Below are 19,396 nucleotides of genomic sequence, written 5' to 3'. Positions count from 1 at the left end.
ATATATATATATATATATATATATATATATATATATATATTGGATGTATAGTTAACAAGGCACAAGAAAACAATTTTGTCACATCTAGTTGGTACTCTCCTTAGAGAACCGTGATGATTACTTGGCTTGAAGAAACCATGTAAGATTCTCTGGTTAAAATGTCATATCTTGGGATCCTATGCAATGACATTTCCACTTAGAAATTATAACGTCTGTAGAAATAGGAAAACGCATTACAACTTCTTTCATATTTTCTTATATGTTCCATTCTGTGCAGGCCAGCTTGAATGGTTCGTTTTTTATTGGCCTACATAACAATCCGATATTCGTTCAGTTATGTTGGTCTTTGTATTTACCTTGCTTGCTGGTCGGTCCGAAATGAGTACATCTTTAGCCCAGACTTTCTTGGTATCTAGACTAAAACCTAATTAGAGTATCTTTTGAATTGTTTGCCTATTATTTATTTACCTAAGAATGAGTCTCATATGCGACCAATAAAAACTGGACCAAGTCGATCAATTAAACCTAGTTTAATCTTAATTTCTTTTGTACAAACTTGGTCACGCAGCTACTACTAACTTGAGAACGTTCGTTCACACTTCACAGTCACCGTACGTAATATATTATACGTCGGCAAGATTTTGCGGCCTTCATTTCAAGTTCACTTTAACTTTTCATAAGTCATCATTTAGGTGTTATCATCATAACCACCACGAAATCGTTCATTAAAACAAAAAAAAATCCACCACGACATATCAGATATATTGTATCAATGTATGTCTCTTATGAATTTTGTTTTTTTTTCACAGGCGAAGCTTAATTACCGTTATGTTTATAAGTATTGGTCGCATTTACCCAAACATGTGATTTCTAAAAAAATTTATCCTCACAGAACTGCTGATCTCGATCATGAAAATAAAGTGATGATATATAAAATATTTTTAGGCTGCTGTAAGAAGACTATTGTTAATTGTGTTTTTTTTGTTTTGTTGTTGTTGTTGTTGTTGTGGATGTCTTGTGATTGCTTTGCACTATTGTATATGTCGAGGCGCCGATCCTTATAACATGGATTAAAGTTTTTGTTTCATTATGTACCTTTTTTTTTCATATAATAATTCTGTATTATGTATAAGGGTGACGACAATATAATGAAAATGATTAACGTGTCCTTCAATTAGTCATATGGCCCTTTTATACAGAAAAGTCTGGATCACACTAAGATGGCAACTTGATTTTAATTTGATCTCAATAATACAATAAATCAAAATCAAAATCAAATATCTTAATAACGATGTCAATCTTAAATCAATACAGATTTGTTGGTTTTTCTAGCAATTTATCTGACTAAACCGAAACTAAACCGAGAATCTCTCCAAACCAAATAAAAAATCGTTAAGAACTTTTTTTTTTTTTTACTTTTAAGAGTAAACTTAACTGAAAGTAGAAGGTTCTCGAAACCTTATTGGATAGAAATAGTAAAGTACAGAAAAGGAATGCCCGTAGCAGACCCTAGCCCTCCTTCCCCCATCATCATCATCTGTATGCGTTCTTCTTCTTCTTCTTCGTAATAACAAAACATCAAAATTCACAACGAAAATTAAATTCTCAGAACTTTTTTTGTTTTGTCATATAAAAAAAGAAAATAAAAATCTCTCTCTCGATCGATTTATCAGCCATGGCTTCGCAAGCTAGCCTTCTCCTTCAGAAACAACTCAAAGGCACAACCACAAAGCCAATTGAAATCAATCTCTCTTTCTCTCCTCTTTTTATTGTAATATTATTTTATCTAAATTCGATTTGTTGTTGTTGTGTTTCAGATCTCTGTAAGCATCCTGTAGATGGATTCTCAGCTGGTCTCGTTGATGACAAGAATATATTCGAATGGAGCGTTACCATTATCGGACCTCCTGATACTCTCTAGTAAACGCCCTCCCTCTGCTTCCCCCTTATTTCCTTTCTTTTCAGATTTTTTTAGGTTTCTTGATTCAAGTTTCATTGGTTTTTTCGGATTCTTGATTCTTGATTCATGTGTTATTGTTTTTTTTCCGGATTCTTGATTCATATGTTATTGTTGTCTTGAGATTTGAACATTATTATAGATCACATAATTGTATTGGAATTTTTTTTTTAATTCTTGATTTAGGTTTGTTCTTGTATAGTTTTAACTCAATGATCTTTGTATATCAAATTGCTTCTCAATGGGATTATATTGGAAACAGATTTGGTATCTGAGTTTCCACCTTTGTTAGCAATGTTCTTTGTTAATGATACTTTGCCAAAGATTTGCTTGTGCATATATTGGTTTTAAGAACTTGGGTGTTTATTGCAGTGAAGGAGGCTTCTTTAACGCTATTATGACCTTCCCGCAAAACTATCCCAATAGCCCACCGACCGTGAGGTTTACTTCGGATATGTGGCATCCTAACGGTTAGTGTTTGTTCTCTGTGTATTTGGAAGAGGATTCAAAAGGAATATATGATGAACAGAATATGTCTAGTACTTTGGCTTGAATGCGTTTCCTTGTATCTACACTGCAGTTTATTCTGATGGTCGTGTTTGCATCTCTATTCTTCATCCTCCTGGTGATGATCCTAGCGGTTATGAGCTTGCAAGCGAGCGCTGGACCCCTGTTCATACAGTATGTTTAAAACTTGTTTTTTGAGTTTCTTTTTTCATTTTTCTTTCCATTACATGTCAGTGTTCTGCTTCAGAGTAGCAGATTCAGTTACTATACTTTAAATGGATCACTAGGTGATTTATTTCTGGTCTCACATTCTCATGCCGCGGCGATAAAAATTGTGGTGTTTCAGGTTGAAAGTATTATGTTGAGTATCATATCAATGCTTTCTGGTCCAAATGATGAGTCTCCAGCAAACGTTGAAGCTGCTGTGAGTATTTTAGTTGCTCATCAGATTTAGTGCACATAGCTTGCAATTAAGAGCAGAACATGCTTATGATTTTTTGTGTGTGTTTTTTTTTCTCTTGTGCAGAAAGAATGGAGAGACAAGAGAGACGAGTTCAAGAAGAAAGTGAGCCGCTGTGTCAGAAAGTCTCAAGAAATGTTGTGAATCAACTTTCAATCTTGACACCTCTGAGATCGCTGCTGGAGTTTCATCAAAAAAGTTCTTCATATTCCTATCTGAAACCCTTCACAAAACTGTCCACAAAGGCAACTTGTTATAACTCGGTTTACATCTCTTTTTTGTCGCGTTCGAGAGAACTAGAGCGTTCTGAAAAGTGTTTGGTTGAGCAAAAAGTGTTGTTCTTGAGAAACTGGCATTAAAATTATAAATTTCATTCGTTTAGAACTCTGGCTTCTTTGTTCTCTGATTTTGTCTTCTTTACACTTCACAGTTTGTTTGTTTGTTTGTTTGTGCCACTGCACTTGGAACGGCATCGCTTTCCTTATCATAGCTTTTTTTATATGCATTGTAACTTGCAAAGTCGTTGTCGTCATCACAACCCATGCCGGTTTATCAAATAAAAACCGGCATGCATGCAGTTCCGATTCAAAGTATAAAAACTGCGTCATGTCATCTTCAATGTGAGTGGATTTAGGCCAAATTTCCTTGGAAAGCAAAATGGGAGATTCTTAACCATCACAAGGATCAGTCCATTTCAATGTCAAATGGGTTTGAGCCAAATTTCCTTGCAAAGGAGTACAACCTGAAGTCCTCTAAAACTCACAATATACTATCTTTGACTAACCATCTAAGAGCACTGGTAGATCATTGTAAACAAAAGGTGAGAAGTTATCGGATTGGAACATCTAGGATGAGCTATCAAAACTCTTTACAATAATGCAATGCTTGATTCACAAAGCTGAGAGAAGCCGGAGATCTTTATTTTTGTGGAAGAAGTAACTAAAAACTTAAATAATCAACAATTTAAAGAAATTATATCCCATTCATATACAAAAGTAAGTATATCTTCTTCTTTCTTCGGTCAATAGAACCAGTGAAATTAACAATGATCCGATATAGGTTGTAAAACTGAAATCATGCGCTTTTGAGTTGATAAAACGTAAGTCATACTCTAAAGTTTGGTTGGTTGGTGTTAACCAAAAGTAAGTCTTACTCAACTGAACAAATGTGTTTGTTGATAAGATAGATATACCTTAATTAGTTGATATCCTTACAAATCTTGTAAAATTTTCAACATGTTTTTTCCTCCAGATGTTTTAATAATTATTCCAAAAGAAACAATTTAATTAAGTGACTATAATAACTAATCATTTGTAATGTTATTTTGAAGACAATGTAAAATTAAAACATAAGATGGTGGATTTGTGGATGGTAGATGATAAGTTTGTAGACGAGTGGATGATGAAGGATTAAGGATAGATCATAGATGGTGGACAATACATGGTAGGAGGATGGTGGATGGTGAATGATTGATTTGTGTGAACAAAGTGATTGACAAGTTAGTCTTCGAGTTATATGAGCAATTCGTAGATAAAATGACATATGTAAACAGTAAAAAACATACCAAAAAGATTTTCGAAAGTCTTATAGAGAGTAATGAATAAAAAGCAGCAAAAAAAAAAAGTAAATAAAAATTGACACGTCAGAAATGTTAGGTCAAACGTTGACGTGATTTAGTAGCTAACGTCAATTTTTGCTACTTTGTTATTTCCGCATTTTCGTGTTTTTGAAGTCTCTTTCTTTCTCTAAACATAAAAAAAAAATAAAAATAAAAATAAATCATCCTAACTAAAATTAAATTGTTGTTGTCAACTAAACAAAAAAAAAACAAAAATTAAACTGTTTTTGTAATTTTCTTTGTTAATTAAAGAAAATTTTTGTTAATTGGTAGATGAGGTTGAGAGACACCTGGGATTATAAGTACACGATCTCTTTGTGTCTCTTTTTTTCACATATCTAAATCTTTGTCTTCTTCCATTCATCGAAGCGTCTCTGGTAAATCCTGATCTTTTTTTCTTGTAAAGTTTCGTTTTTTTTTTTTTTTAACTGTTTCTGTTAATCTCAATGTCAATTAATGCGCGTTTTGGTTAAAATAAAAAAAACATAGGATTGAGATCTCTCTCTCTCTCAAGCAATGGCGGCGACAAGTGAGAAACAGAACAGCACAAAGCCTCCTCCTTCTCCTTCTCCTCTCCGCAATTCCAAGTTTTTTCAGGTACCAAAAATAGCTTTTATAATTTCTGTAAAGATTTCAATTTTCAGATTCAAGATGCGATCGCCCTCGAAAATTGCATTGTTTTAGTTGTGTTGTGTCACAATGATCTTATGTAATGGAACTTTGATCTCTTTGGCATGTTTATGTCACTTAGATCTGACCCTTTTTTTGCTGGCCTACGTTTTGGGAGGAGTCTGGATCATTGTAGTTTTTTTTTACAGAATCAGATCTTGTGGGGGTTTATTACTTTGATATGATTTGCTGTGGGTTGAGTGTTCTTATGTAAGTTATATGAGTTTGAAGTTGCTTTCTTTTTTTTTTTTTTGTTTTTGTCTAGTCCAATATGAGGATCTTGATATCTGGAGGAGCTGGTTTCATCGGTTCTCACTTGGTTGATAAGCTCATGGAAAATGAGAAGAATGAGGTCTGTATACTTCTACACCTCAACAAAAACTTGAGATGCTTTTTTTTTGTTTCCTCAAGTTTAATTGTTTCGTTTTTTTATTCTCCAGGTGATTGTTGCTGATAACTATTTCACTGGATCAAAAGAAAACCTCAAGAAGTGGATCGGTCACCCAAGGTTTGAGCTTATTCGTCACGGTATGGTCTTCAGACTCTCTGTGGATTATATAGTTTATGTCAGCAAGAGTTGACATCGTCATCTGTGTTTGGTTTTGGGGTTTATATAGATGTTACGGAGCCTTTGTTGATCGAGGTTGATAGGATTTATCATCTTGCTTGTCCTGCCTCTCCTATCTTCTACAAGTACAACCCTGTTAAGGTTTGTGTATGATATATATTGTTCTTATGTCGCTTTAGTATAATCACAAGGAACCAGTAGTTTTATGATATGTAATCTTGTTTCTGCAGACAATCAAGACCAATGTGATCGGTACACTGAACATGCTCGGTCTTGCCAAGCGTGTTGGAGCAAGGTTCAATACATATTCTTCTTCCTATTTCTAGATTACGTCCTTCTTCTTAATCTCTCAGCTTTGCAGCTAAGATTTGTTTTCTTTGAGCAGAATTTTGCTCACATCAACCTCGGAAGTGTATGGAGATCCTCTCATCCACCCTCAACCTGAGAGTTACTGGGGAAATGTCAACCCAATTGGTAAGTTTCAAATGTTCTTATCTTATATGAGGAATCTTCTTGCAATTACAGCTTTGCCAACTTGACCTGGTTTGCTGTTATGAAAAGGGGTTCGGAGTTGCTATGATGAAGGCAAGCGTGTAGCAGAGACCTTGATGTTTGACTACCACAGACAACACGGCATTGGTTAGTTTGTTTTCTTACTTCTCTTCCAAACTCACTTCATCACTCTTACTTTATCCAGTGATTCTTTTGAGATCCTCATTCGCCTGTTCGTTATTTATAGAAATCCGCATAGCTAGAATCTTCAACACGTATGGTCCTCGAATGAACATTGATGATGGACGTGTCGTGAGTAACTTCATTGCTCAAGCACTCAGGTAAAGTATTTGCTCTCCAACTCATTGAACCCCAGTTTTTTTAAACATTTCATCTCTGCTTAGTTGTTTCCTTGAATGTGCTGTAGGGGTGAGGCATTGACTGTTCAGAAACCGGGAACACAGACCCGCAGTTTCTGTTATGTATCCGACATGGTGGATGGACTTATCCGTCTTATGGAAGGTGATGATACTGGTCCTATCAACATCGGTAACCCAGGTCAGCCTTTCCATTCCAACCTTTACTTTAACCCCTATAGCTAGAGTGAGCAACTCTAATCTAAAACTACAATTGCTTCTGTCTAAATCTCTCTGTTTCTCAGGTGAATTTACAATGGTGGAACTAGCTGAGACAGTTAAGGAGGTATGAGTCGGTTTACTCTAAACGATATGATAAATCTTGCATTTGATTCATGTTTTCATTCCTTAACGTTTTGTTTATATGAAACACAGCTTATAAACCCAAGCATAGAGATAAAGATGGTGGAGAACACACCAGACGATCCAAGACAAAGGAAACCAGACATTAGTAAAGCCAAAGAAGTGTTGGGTTGGGAGCCAAAGGTGAAGCTCAGAGAAGGACTTCCCCTCATGGAAGAAGATTTCCGACTAAGGCTTAACGTCCCCAAAAACTAAAACGTAAACGCACAAGAAAACACACAGACGCGGTTTTGAGTTTCACGAGTTGTCGTCAGCTGTTGAGTTATATGGTGCTGTTATTATATACTACAAAGTGGTGGTGGTTTTGTTTTCATGTGTTATTCATATTGCTTTTGTTCGTAGAGAAAATAAGTTGGTAAAAGGGTCTTTTTGTGAAGAACGACTCTTTCTTGTTTTTTCAATATATTTGTGATTCTGGTTTATTGTTTTTCGGCTCTAATGAAATTTTTCACATAAATTTTTGATCGTCATCGTACTCATTCCTATACACCGACATAGCAAAACAGTTTATGTTACGTAAGTTGTAACCATTGTTGGTGTGATTCTGAACATGTAGTACGTTGATTAAAAAAATCTGTCATTGAATTTGTTTCTTTTTGTAGTCAAACCTGTCATTAAATTTGTTACAAAGTAACTTTAGATTGAGAAATCTGAACAATTAAAAACATATGCNAAAAAAAAAAAAAAAAAAAAAAAAGCAAAACATATACTAGTAATATCTAGACATAAAAAGAAAAAAGGAAGCATGTACAGTGGTGATATCTTGGATTTTATTATTTTATCAACTATTTAAAAGATAAATGTAAAAAGAAAAAGGGAAACTAAGGTAAAAAGAAAAGGGAAAACTCTAGCGATGTTGCTAGATAGATTTCCTAATTCTTTTGGGAGAAGCAACAAACTACGTGACTCTTGTTTTGAGTAGGAAAACCAAAACCTCTATATATATATATCCTATCATAACGATTCAGAACACTCAAATCTTTAGCATTCTCAAAAATCTCAACAAAAACCCTAATTGGCTCCGAGAGTACTTCAATTCCGTAGATTGAACGTAATACAATGGCAAACACCACTCCCTTTTCCATGTCGACTATGTTTGATGCTCTACCACACGACCTCCGTTTTCCACCCGCAAGACAATTCATGAATGCGAAGCCTCGGGTGATTCGTCCTCCTCCTCCTCCTCCTCCTTTTTCACGTAGCGCCGCCGCAGATTCCTTATTCTGCTGGGACTGGGAGATCACGGAGGGTTTAACTCCTGAAATAGTGGAGATTGGCACTTTTCAATGGATCTTCAACCTAATGACTAGAAGCGACGACGATGTGCCTCACTTTAAAGACGTGATCTCAGTGTTTGACATTAGAGAGCGTGAAAGGATGGTGTACATGCTGACTTCAGACTCCGATTTCTTCATGGATATCGCAAGAGACATTAACGGCTCCAAAAACATACAGAGACTCATGGGGAAATCCGAATACATGGACGCGGTCTTCTGCGAAGCTATCACGCGCCTCTTCCTCCAGGTCATGACAAACAAGTTCGCGTCCTACGTGGGGATACAGGGAACTAGAGTTTTCCAACAGGACAAGAAGGAGCCACTGTACGAGCTCATTCTCCAGTATGGGCTTTACCTAGCGCGTGACCAACACGGTTGCATCGCTCTCAACCAAGTCATAACCGACTTGGACCATTCTTCCTACAGAAACCAGCTCCTAGACCTAGTCGCGATCAACGCTGTTTGGCTAAGCAACGATCATTATGGGAACTTTGTGATCCAACACTTGCTTAGACTGAAAGACATGCGTTGCACGCGTAACATTGCTGTTAATCTACGAGGCCACTACGTTGATCTCTCGTTTAAGAAGTTTGGAAGCTACATCGTGGAGGGGCTTTTGAAAGTGGGGGACTCGGTAATGGAAGAGGTGGTTATGGATCTTGTGAAGTGCGAGGGAGAGAGGTTGATGAGGCTGGCGAGGAGTGAGTATGGGAATTTCGTGGTGAGGAAGGCACTGGGACTCACGAAAAAAAACTATATGACGGCTGATCTGTTTAACGGTTTGGTGAAAAAGCTCATCCCTTTTCGCCATCTCTTGCCTAGATCTCCTGGAAGAAACATTGCAACCATCTTGGACTCTGTTTTGATATCATCCTAGTAGCTTTGTCCCAAATTAGTGGTTACTTTAACGTTTGAAGTGTTCATTTGTTTTCTTGTCAACCGGGTTTTAAGTGTTCTATTTTGAGATTTTTTTTGGGTTTTTTTTTATTGATAAAAGGATTTTTAGTGAAATTTTAGTTAGTAGAAGAAGCTTGTCGATTTATTTTGGTGTAATGATCTAAATTCAATTGAAATTTTAAATATTGCATATATATGTTTTTGTTACAGGTTAATCGAAAAAGTAGTTCATAACAAATATGTTTTTTTTTGGCGAATAGACGAACACGTTACCGAATAAAATTGATTGTCAAAACGAAATTCTGGATTCGTTAAATAGAAAAGCTTCACAATTGACAATCAATAATTTACATAAACAAATGATCTAAAAGTGAAATATTAGAGAGTATCCAGTTTTATTATACCAATGTAGATGTTTTAGTTAGAAAACTAAAAAAAAGGAGCAATTCTTTTGCAAGACGTGTCAAACTTAAACCTCAATATCTCTCTCCGAACTGGAGAGACAGAGCACCGGTTCCACAATTGTGATCTACAACATATTCAGCTCGTATCTGACCGAGTTTCACACCAACACCATACGATGAACCATGTCCCATTCTCTTGTACACGGCCGTGGGATTACCTTTCACATCTTTTGAGCTTCCCAAATCGTTTCCATGCTCAGCAAACGCATACACTTGTGTTTTCTTCACAGGTACTCTAATCTCAGCACTAACCTATATATACAATGTGACACCAAAAAACACCATCAGAATTAGGTTTTCAAAAAACGATCTTGTATATGAGTTTTGTTATATCATCTATACCTCGAGAATGTTTCTAGCTGCACCAAGCTCTCCCATGGTGTAACCTCGAACTGATTTAGGTCCTCCAAGAGCAAAAGCATCATAGCTTGGAAGATCGCCTACGCAGCCACCATAATGGCTATGGAGGACTAGAACTGGTGGTTCCGGTTTACCTGGTCCTTCTTCTACTTGCATCAGCTGAATGAACTTTGTTAAGGTTAGTTGGTGACGGTTGAAGAGTGGGAACTTGCTTCCTATACCCAAGCCTTGATCCACCTGAAAGATATTTCTATCTCCAACAATAGCACCATTCACAAACTTGGTGGTGTCTCGGGTTATGTTGCCTTGTAGAAAGGCTACACGATCAGTACCGGTACCACTGAGAGTTGTTGGAGGTCCGTCAACATTGATTGCGCCATTAGGCAATAACACCAGACCATTTGAAGCGATTTGTTTGTTTTCATCTCTGGTTGTTATCTCTTCCAATACAAGTCCATATGTAAGTTTACTCTGACGTGTGAAGTCCTGCGCGTAAAAACTTGTTTAGGTTTGCTTGTGGGAGAAGAAAACAAGTTGATCATAGGGGACTTAGTTATTACCTCAGTTATAGTAGCTTTTCCACCAGCTCGATCCACCAAGATTGGAGCCACTCCTTCCTCAAAGCCAGGTCCTCCAGTGAATACTGGGCTAAGTTTACTGGTGTTGAAGAAGCTTGTTTTGAAGGTACGGTTTCTAGGATTGGAAACACCGTCAAGATATGGATGTTCATACTCAAACTGAAACGAAAGATCATCCTGCGAGCAAAACCAAGTGAATATAAAGATGTTATCAAACTAATGTTTGAACCAGATATGTATCAGAATCATATGAAAACCAAGTGTACCTCAGGATTCAAAAGGTTGCTAGTGGACACTGAACCCATGAGAGATCGATTAAGGCCCTTTATGTTTTTATGTTCGAAAGAAACAGTCCCGCCTGGCTGAAGCGAAGCCTAATAACGCAAGATAAAAACAACGGACATTTAGCAAATTTAGGGCCTATTTTAAAAACTTAACAAGTTACAAGTTTAGTAGCAGCAACACATACCAATGAAGGATATCCTTGGGGTCCAGGAACAATATCCCAATCTGTAGTTACGTCTACTGATCTTTGATCTTGCTCCTTAAGCTTGATCTCAAGAATTAAACCTCCTTCATTTTTCTCATCTGGAATTGGAATTATCTCTGTATTAGAGAACAAGCCTAAAGAGTGAATGTTCTTCACAGCTTGGTTCGCAACTTCCATGTTGAACACATGACCTGGACGAAGCTGTTAACCAAAAACAAAACATATATTAGTACAAGTTTATGATCTGAAACCTCTAAATACGTTTAAGTGGTTTAGTCTTATAGTAACTTCTTGAGTTCCAATCACCTCAAATGGTCTACACATTGAGCTGGATCGAGATACATTACCTGTTTGGGAATTTGCCTCCGCACGACAGGGATCTGTGTGTGACCTTCAACTACATTTCCAAGCTTATCTTGAAACTGAATAACCAACTTTGTTATATCTCCTTCCACAACTTCAAGAACAAGTTCCTTACTGTTCAAGTATCCAATATTCATATTAACACACACATACCCTTTGTCGTGGTACCATTTAAGAGCTCGATCTGTAACCTTCTGCAAAAACCTCGCACTTAAACTCCTTTGATCCCTTAACATATGCATCACCTCTCGCTGAACTGATCCAGGCAACAAACAAGGTCTAGCCTTCTCAATCCTCTGCTTGTAATCTTTCTCCTGATTCCTCAAATGCTCAATCATCTCTTTCTCTGTCATGTCTTGATCAATCTTTACCGGCTTAAGTTGTGCCATTAGCCCTACGTTGATGCATCGAACCCTCTCCGTGGCTGGCCACCTGCTCTCCACGAAAGAGAATGTAACACCTAGGGTTCCGTCAGGCTTCGTCTTCCCTTCGAAATCGATTTTATCAAAGAAACCACAAGTAGCTAGGGTTTCTAACTCGCTCTGCAGCTGAGCTTTTGTGTAGACTCCACCTGGCTGAATAGATACAACATCGAAGAAAGAATCCTCGGTTTCGGCGTTGCCTTTACTCCGTCGATCAAAGAAGATTATATCTGAGATTTTGTACTTTTTCAAACCACTTAGCTTGTTCAACTGTACAACAATGTTCGCCGGTAAACCGTGAGAATCCCATTCAGGTGACGGTTCTTCGTCTGCTACGGCCACTGGTGCCAAGAAAAACAAATCCCTCCAAAATCTGCCATCTCCGCCTCCTCCTCCTCCTCCACCGCCTCCTCCGCCACCGCCACCGCCTTTTAGAATCGAAAGAATAGAAAAGAGTCGTGGAAGAAACAGAGACGCGGCGGAGGAAACAGAGGTGACAACGAGGGATTTCGCAAGTGACTTACGGAGATTACCGTTAGAAGAACGCTTCGGCTTACCGGAAGCATCGACAGCAAAAGATCTCGCCAATGAGTTAAGATGAGTATTGTTGGAGGAAGGCTCAATCCTCTGATTACGTGAGCTTATTGAGGAGCAGGTTAACGATGGGAGACGTGGGGGAGGTGAGTTGAAGCGGAGTTCGCGAGACAAGTATAGAGATGTATATTGACGGCGAGAGGAGAGATAAGAAGAAGCGGTGGTGTAAGTTATCGGCGCCGCGATAAGCTGGCCGTTGATGGCGAATGTGGGCATGACGAGGAGGAGGAGCAAAAAGGTTTCTTGTTTTTCTTGACTTGCGGACAAAGCTAGCGAGAGACCTTTTTGGTCTTTTAAATGAGAGTTGTATTTAACTATTTAATTGTAATATATTTTTAGACAATTTTTGCGATCATACATAAAAGTAATTTGAGCCATACTTTTTTACAAATGGGCCTGGATCGAATATTGTTTCAAACCGACACTACCCGGGTAGTGAATCGGATAATGTTAGCTGAGGTTGTTGTAGTCCTGGGCATAAGGTGAATTCGGTTTAAACGGGTTGGGTTTTTCGGTTTTGCAGAATTTCGGGTTTTAAAAAATTGAACTAAATTTCGGTTCGTGTCGGTCAGTACTCGGTTTAAAAGGGTCGGTTGTCAACTATTAATCATCTTCCGAAACTAACCAAATTTTTTCAAATTTCGGTTAATTTCATCCGAAATTCCCTAATAAAAAGACAAAACAAGTACAAATTTCTTGACAATGCCTTATCTTAGATATGGGGACCATTACCGACTATTACATAAACTGCTAAGCTAGCATTGCATCAAGTTTAAGCTAGCAAAGTACCAAAAAATCATTACAGAACCATCAAACACTTTAGTAGTTAAGAAAAGTTGTTACTTGTCAGTCGTTACACATAAGCATGCAACTCCACATCCAAAAGTAGTCAAAAGAGCAGCTTAGATAAAAGTCTAGTATCCCAGTCCATTGTTTATAAGGCTTTGCTAATCTGCATCAAAAAGTAGTCAAACGAAGCAGCCTCTACCTACCTACACATCCTGAAAATTTGAAAACCATAACAAAGAGTTAGCAAATCTGATATACGCAAATCAAACAAAAACTTAACAATTCAAATATAATACATAGTGTCCATAATACAGTTCAAACCTTAATAATCTAAACCTTAACTATGTACGGCAAAAGTAAGAAAAACATACCAAACTCCAATTATGATGAATCATGTTGAAGCTACCGTTGAATTCCTTTCATCTACACAAGAACAGAATCATAAGTACATAAGAGTTTTATAAAACCAAAAAATCAGAATCAATGACAATTCTACTTACCAAGAGATTCAAGAAACTCAACTTCTTCCAACATTTGCGCTAAGTTAGCTACCTGTGCTTCTGATTTATAAGAACACCTTAACCATTGTTGGGTGCATATCAGAACCTCAACCATGAAAGGAGTTAAGGAACTCCTATAAGGGTCCAACACTCGACCACTTGTACTAAAAGCAGACTCATAAGCCACTGATGAGACTTGAACTGCTAGAACATCTCTAGCAAGTTCTGACAAGATCGGAAACTTCAAGCTATTGCACCTCCACCAGCTCAAAACATCATAAGACAATCCCAAACTATTTTCAGCTCTTACCTCTGTTTTTTCAGACAAAGAGATCTGCAACTCACTGCAGCCATCTTCAGTTCTCCTTAAATCAACCATCTGATTGTAAAGTGTGTCCATCCGCTCACAATCTTCATCGTCTGAAAACTCACATATGACAGTCGGCTCAAATTGTGTAGGAGCTTCGTTGTATACTGCTTGTCTTAGCCTGGAACCGTTGTTGTGTTACTTTATTACTAGCTGTTTCTTTTATTTTACTTGCATCAATAAGAGAGGTAAATAATATTATGAAATATTGTAGTACAAATTTGCATAGAAAACATAAAATAAAAAAATTACTTTAGAAACCATTTCCTTTTTAAAAAAAAACAGAGGATATACTAAATATGTTGATTTTCATGTGTTTATTTAATTATTATACCTCGTAACACCATATTTGATCAACTTATATTATTAGCATTTCTAGTTTGGTTAAAATTATAATATAATTTCTGATATTATAACATAATTTTTGTTCAACTAATTTGGATTATTTTAGGGAACACTGATCACTTATATCTTAATATTTTTTTAAAAAACAAATAATACAATTCTATCCCTATATAATAAAACGGAAGTACACAACTTTTTTGTGTAGACTATATAATATGGGTTGTAAAATTAATTATTTGATTATTTGATAGTTTATAAGTTATATGAATTGTAACCATTAGTTAAATCTCGATTTCATATTCTCTTAGAAAAGGATATTCCAAAAAAATAAAATAAAATCTCCACTAATTATTTAATTAACCATATATAGGCAACAAAATCTCAATAATTAATATTATTCACAACAACTTTTAAAAACAATCACTTTAAACCCGGGTCCTAATTTTTATTCACAACAACTTTTAAAAACAATCATATAAATTATATTTTATATAAAAACGACAATATAAATAAAAGAAATTTCAACCCGTGCTCTAGCACGAGTCCTAATCTAGTATATTGTTTATAACAATAATATTAATATTTCGTATATATATTAATGACAACAATTATTATTAGAATTTCGTATATATCTTAATATCTCAGTATATATCTTAATATTTTTTAAAAGAAAATAATACAGTTTTATATATTGTTTATAACAACAATATTAAGATATATATAACTTTAAAAAAATATTGAGATAATCACACCAAAACTCGTATATAAACTCATAATCTCTCATATCTCTCATCATAATCTAGCAACAATCACATAACAAATATGACAACGGAGAACGACTACTACGAAGAGGATGAAGGACTTCACTTTGATCCCACGGAGCCAGAAGTTATCAACTCGTATCTTATACCAATGCTAAGAGGTGAGCCCATGGAAGACTTTATAGTGGTGAAAGATGTTTATGCCAAGGAGCCATGGTTGTTGGATCACATCAACCATCCTTTTCTCAACGAAGATGAATGGTATTATGTCACTCCAAAGACTCAGATCTCTAAAGAGAAGGTTGCTTGTGGTAAGTACTCCAAGCGGAAGATCATCGGGGATGGCATTGACCGTGGGAACTGGAATGCGAATGGGACAAAAGATATCATTGATGAGGATACAGGGAAGGTCATCGGGGTAAAGCAAAACTTTACTTATCATAGCGCCAGCAAGAACAAGAACAAGAAGCAGAAGAGAGGAGACGTCGGTAGTGTTTCTGTTGATGTTCCAAGGAACGAAAGCTGGATTATGGACGAGTTTAGGCTACCTACTTCCAAAGATAACGATACGTTCCAAGAGAGAGTCATCTGCAAGATTCACAAGAAAAAATGGTCGGAGAAGAAGGAGAAGAAGAAGGAGGAGAAGAAGAAGGAGAAGGAGAATGATCATCATGAGGAAGATATCCTTGATCAGGAGCTAGTCGTCCCGTGCAAGATTCACAAGAAAAGGAATTCCAAGAAGAAGAAGGAGAAGGATTCATACGAAGAAGCTTCCACTTCTACTAATCATTATCAGCATGATGAGTCTTCTTCTTCTTCTTTCTGGGAGCAGCAGAAAAAAGAGGCACTCGGAGGAGAGAAGGTGGATGAGCAGGTTGAAGCCATGGAGACTGAACGGTTTGAAGATTGGATTGAAGAGTTGCTGGGCAGTGAAAATATCTGTGATCAGGACTTGCTTTCGTTACCATGATGGAGATTTCTATATATTGTAGTCATATATTTCTTTCTTTTTTTAGCAAGTGTGTTATGAGATGATGACTGCTACTAGTTAATGTTATGTTTAGGTATGGTAGCTAGAGGTTTTTTAAGTTTAGGATTTCTCTTGGAGAAATATGGTGTTTCAATCATCCGACTGTTCACATTTTTTGTATTCAATAAAAATATTCATTCTTTTACTAACAAAAATAGAGAAGTTATAGAGTCTTTTATTAGCGTTCAAGCTAATCTGTCAAGTATTATTTCTCAATGAAGAGAACCACGTTTTCGTCATTGTCTTGAAACGTCGAACGTACCATTACCGTATGCTTGAGGTGATCGTAATTAGGCTAGCTACTCCGCTCCAAATAAGAAACCAAATTCATTAAAGCCTAATAAATAATAATAATAATCGTGCAAATTGTTGAGAATCATAGCTAGGATATATGTATGATCTCTTATATCTTATCTCTTTGTTTGCTCTATACTTCGATTTTGCTTCAGCTCTCTGTTTTTTTTTTTCAATTCTCTGCCTATTATAGTATTATTCATCACATTTCTCTGTTTTCTATTCTAGCTCAAAGACTATGGACCGACTTCGTGATCTCGTAAAGTCAACCGTCTAAACGTGTAGCTTAACGGTACATGCACCAGAACTCCTGTGTAAGTTTGAGATTATAGTACGAAAAACCTAACTCTAATGTTACGCTTAGTTTAAAACCTTTCATGAATAAATCATACCGTTCTTGATCAGAGGCATTCGATCGCAGTCCCATGAATATCAAGAAAACGTCTCACCAAAGATGCGAAGGAGCCACTACACTGAAATTCTATTCGGCATCCAAAAATAGATTAAAAAAATGATGGTGCATTAAACAAAGAAAATTTGGACCAAGCAACCAAAGGATTCCAAAGACATTCACTTGCTTGGAACAGAAGTTAACATCGCAGTCTATATGGAACAGATCGGGTTTACCGGTGGCAGAAGATCCGCACTTGCTTGATCAGTGTGCACTTAACTTTCATGAAGAACAGAGGAATCTGATCTGAGAGCTGAAGATTTTATATCTGAAAGTTAATAGTTTAAATAGCTCTCCGGTATAAAAAATTTGCGAGGGTGTTATTTATTAATCAAAAGGATTTCGTTAGATGTGTCTGGGCTTCATGAGACCCATGATGAATTGTGAGGATAAGGCCCACTAAGAAACTTGTTAAAGAGTATTGTCCGTGTTAAAGGCATACGAGAAGAAACAGAGCTTATTTAGGTTTAGAGAGTTTGATTTGATGATCATCGTTCTTCATCTCTTTCTTTTTAGGTTAATCATCATCTTTCTCATCTTTCTTTTAGATGATTATAAATTAATTAATGAGTATGAGTTACATCTAACCATTAAAATTTTCTCAAACTCCCTAAACCAATATATGTGTCGTTGTCGCAGGGTCAGCGAGGTCACGGGACTACAATGAGAATATGGTATTCGATAGGAACATATATATATATATATATTTATTTTCCTCTTAATTATATTTTCTAAGAAATTTTGTATAATGAAATCTGAGAGGAAAAAAACAAAATTGTATCCAAATGTAGTAAATTGGTATTTTCAGCTTTCGCCATCAATCCAGCAGGAAAACAAAAGATTAAAGAAAATATAATATTAAATATTCCTCTTCCTCATACTCACACACACATGTGAACCTCTCAAGAACAAATCCAGAAAATAATCAAGAAAACTACAACCCCTAGATCTTTTAATTATAAAAGAAAAACCATGGATCAATCCATATAACATAATATTAACATTAACAAGCGCAACCAGAGGGAGGAACATAATTAGTTTTCCTGTCATCGGAAGGATTCCGAAAAGTTCGGCTTCCGAACGACATGAAACCAACGGCATGACCGGCGAGAGCGACAAGAAACACACCGGCGTTAAAAGACATGACGGCGAGCATGACTAGGTAAGCTAGACCGGTACGGAGGGTATACACGGCGGTTTGGATTAGCCCTGCGGCGCCATTAGCCGAATCACCGGTACGGAGGAGAGAGGAATGAGCAAGCCATTCGGTGAGAACGGCGAGGAAGAAGACGAAGATGAGACAAAGAGCGTACATGCCGGAGCTTGTTCCGGGCCAACCGGAGAAGAGAACCTCCGTGTTCTTGCCCCAAAAGAAAGTCATGTGCATCATCATCATGCGGTGATGTTGTCCTCCTCCTCCGTTCATGGATCCATTGTTCATCATCGATGATGATGATGATGATGATGATGATGGTGGTGGAGACATGTCATGCATGTGACCGTGATCCATGGTTTCTTATTTGTTCTTTGGCTCTTCTTGTGTGTGTTGTTTGAGAGGAGGAGAGGAGGAGAGGAAGGAAAATTGTTAGAAATTGGTTGTTTGGTATATTTTATTTATTGGCATTTAATTGAGATTCCTTTTTGAACAAAAATTTGGGTTTCTGTGGTGATAAGAAAGAGTATTGGGGGGTATTATTGTAGTACAGTACAACTTGTTTATTGACTTGTCAAAAACTTTTGTGTCGTACTCGTACATAAAAAGGTAAGGTAATATTTAGCAAGTAAAAAACAGAGATAATTGTATCCTCTGAAATCTCCAATTTTTAGGTTAGTAACTTTTGATTCCAATCCCTTTAATTAATTACTATATTAAGTTCTTGATTTACAATTATCATATCTTCTTCTTATTTTGGGTTTAATTATCATATCTTCTTAGGACAAAAAAAAATCACCATTCATGGAATTTTCAAAATTTTTGCTAAATCAACTTTGGTTTGTTTAGGATTGAGATAGACAATCAATCTATAATTCTATACAACTTTGGTTATATAGTACGATTGCGATGGTATATTGTGTAAAATACCGCACAAAAAAAAAGGAAAAAGAGAAAGAAGATATGAACATTATTGATGTGAGATCTTTCATAAGGGAGACGTATAAATATGGACTTCCCATAAATACATCGTAAACATTACGTTGACGAAACTCATTGAGATGAACGATTACGTCTTATAAGTTATAACGTTTGCCGTTTGGGGGTTATTGGCATTAACTGTTTACATATTTCGAGAGTCCTTTTCTTTTTCTAATAACCAAGACCTCACCCGCGCATACAGCGCGGAGGAATGTTTAAGTGTTGTTAGA

The 19,396-nt window shown here is 36.5% G+C and overlaps 6 protein-coding genes across 6 annotated transcripts; 4 read left to right on the top strand and 2 right to left on the bottom strand.

The window, feature by feature from the left end:
- Positions 1,488 to 3,330, top strand: LOC104762039 (ubiquitin-conjugating enzyme E2 7). The gene is made up of 6 exons (XM_010485245.2): positions 1,488 to 1,718; positions 1,818 to 1,920; positions 2,330 to 2,427; positions 2,538 to 2,638; positions 2,811 to 2,888; positions 2,991 to 3,330. Exons 1-6 carry the CDS (start codon positions 1,676 to 1,678, stop codon positions 3,066 to 3,068), a joined length of 501 nt encoding a protein of 166 aa, XP_010483547.1. The 5' UTR covers positions 1,488 to 1,675; the 3' UTR covers positions 3,069 to 3,330.
- LOC104762038 (UDP-glucuronic acid decarboxylase 3) lies at positions 4,787 to 7,506 on the top strand. The gene is made up of 12 exons (XM_010485244.2): positions 4,787 to 4,919; positions 5,032 to 5,139; positions 5,477 to 5,563; positions 5,652 to 5,739; positions 5,829 to 5,920; positions 6,010 to 6,074; positions 6,165 to 6,253; positions 6,341 to 6,418; positions 6,519 to 6,612; positions 6,699 to 6,829; positions 6,933 to 6,973; positions 7,063 to 7,506. Exons 2-12 carry the CDS (start codon positions 5,059 to 5,061, stop codon positions 7,243 to 7,245), a joined length of 1,029 nt encoding a protein of 342 aa, XP_010483546.1. The 5' UTR covers positions 4,787 to 4,919; positions 5,032 to 5,058; the 3' UTR covers positions 7,246 to 7,506.
- On the top strand, positions 8,061 to 9,204 carry LOC104763576 (putative pumilio homolog 16). Its single transcript, XM_010486932.1, has one exon. The coding sequence runs from the start codon at positions 8,110 to 8,112 to the stop codon at positions 9,202 to 9,204; it is 1,095 nt and encodes a 364-aa protein (XP_010485234.1). The 5' UTR covers positions 8,061 to 8,109.
- On the bottom strand, positions 9,674 to 12,732 carry LOC104762037 (protein TOC75-3, chloroplastic-like). The gene is made up of 7 exons (XM_010485243.2): positions 12,525 to 12,732; positions 11,464 to 12,446; positions 11,096 to 11,317; positions 10,893 to 11,000; positions 10,609 to 10,803; positions 10,031 to 10,534; positions 9,674 to 9,940 (listed from the first exon to the last, which is right to left on the bottom strand). The coding sequence occupies exons 1-7, from the start codon at positions 12,709 to 12,711 to the stop codon at positions 9,701 to 9,703; spliced, it is 2,439 nt and encodes an 812-aa protein (XP_010483545.1). The 5' UTR covers positions 12,712 to 12,732; the 3' UTR covers positions 9,674 to 9,700.
- On the top strand, positions 15,319 to 16,227 carry LOC104763575 (NAC domain-containing protein 35-like). Its single transcript, XM_010486931.1, has 2 exons — positions 15,319 to 15,840; positions 15,952 to 16,227. Exons 1-2 carry the CDS (start codon positions 15,319 to 15,321, stop codon positions 16,225 to 16,227), a joined length of 798 nt encoding a protein of 265 aa, XP_010485233.1.
- On the bottom strand, positions 17,808 to 18,755 carry LOC104762036 (copper transporter 1). The gene has a single exon (XM_010485242.2). The coding sequence runs from the start codon at positions 18,540 to 18,542 to the stop codon at positions 18,036 to 18,038; it is 507 nt and encodes a 168-aa protein (XP_010483544.1). The 5' UTR covers positions 18,543 to 18,755; the 3' UTR covers positions 17,808 to 18,035.

Source organism: Camelina sativa, chromosome 18 (genome assembly GCF_000633955.1).
Source record: "Camelina sativa cultivar DH55 chromosome 18, Cs, whole genome shotgun sequence".
Classification (NCBI taxonomy): Eukaryota; Viridiplantae; Streptophyta; class Magnoliopsida; order Brassicales; family Brassicaceae; genus Camelina; species Camelina sativa.
This window is presented reverse-complemented; position numbering and strand designations above follow the sequence as displayed.

Excerpts from the sequence above, each read along its gene's own strand:
- LOC104762038 (XM_010485244.2), top strand. The coding sequence starts at position 5,059 with ATGGCGGCGACAAGTGAGAAACAGAACAGCACAAAGCCTCCTCCTTCT. Across the intron at positions 5,740-5,828 it reads GTTTGAGCTTATTCGTCACG|ATGTTACGGAGCCTTTGTTG; the intron begins GTATGGTCTTCA and ends GGGTTTATATAG. Across the intron at positions 5,921-6,009 it reads ACAAGTACAACCCTGTTAAG|ACAATCAAGACCAATGTGAT; the intron begins GTTTGTGTATGA and ends TTGTTTCTGCAG.
- LOC104763575 (XM_010486931.1), top strand. The coding sequence starts at position 15,319 with ATGACAACGGAGAACGACTACTACGAAGAGGATGAAGGACTTCACTTT. Across the intron at positions 15,841-15,951 it reads ACGATACGTTCCAAGAGAGA|GAGCTAGTCGTCCCGTGCAA; the intron begins GTCATCTGCAAG and ends ATCCTTGATCAG.
- LOC104763576 (XM_010486932.1), top strand. The coding sequence starts at position 8,110 with ATGGCAAACACCACTCCCTTTTCCATGTCGACTATGTTTGATGCTCTA.
- LOC104762037 (XM_010485243.2), bottom strand. The coding sequence starts at position 12,711 with ATGCCCACATTCGCCATCAACGGCCAGCTTATCGCGGCGCCGATAACT. Across the intron at positions 10,804-10,892 it reads GCAACCTTTTGAATCCTGAG|GATGATCTTTCGTTTCAGTT; the intron begins GTACACTTGGTT and ends TTTTGCTCGCAG. Across the intron at positions 9,941-10,030 it reads CAGCTAGAAACATTCTCGAG|GTTAGTGCTGAGATTAGAGT; the intron begins GTATAGATGATA and ends TTGTATATATAG.
- LOC104762039 (XM_010485245.2), top strand. The coding sequence starts at position 1,676 with ATGGCTTCGCAAGCTAGCCTTCTCCTTCAGAAACAACTCAAAG. Across the intron at positions 1,719-1,817 it reads CCTTCAGAAACAACTCAAAG|ATCTCTGTAAGCATCCTGTA; the intron begins GCACAACCACAA and ends GTTGTGTTTCAG. Across the intron at positions 2,428-2,537 it reads GGATATGTGGCATCCTAACG|TTTATTCTGATGGTCGTGTT; the intron begins GTTAGTGTTTGT and ends TCTACACTGCAG.
- LOC104762036 (XM_010485242.2), bottom strand. The coding sequence starts at position 18,542 with ATGGATCACGGTCACATGCATGACATGTCTCCACCACCATCATCATCA.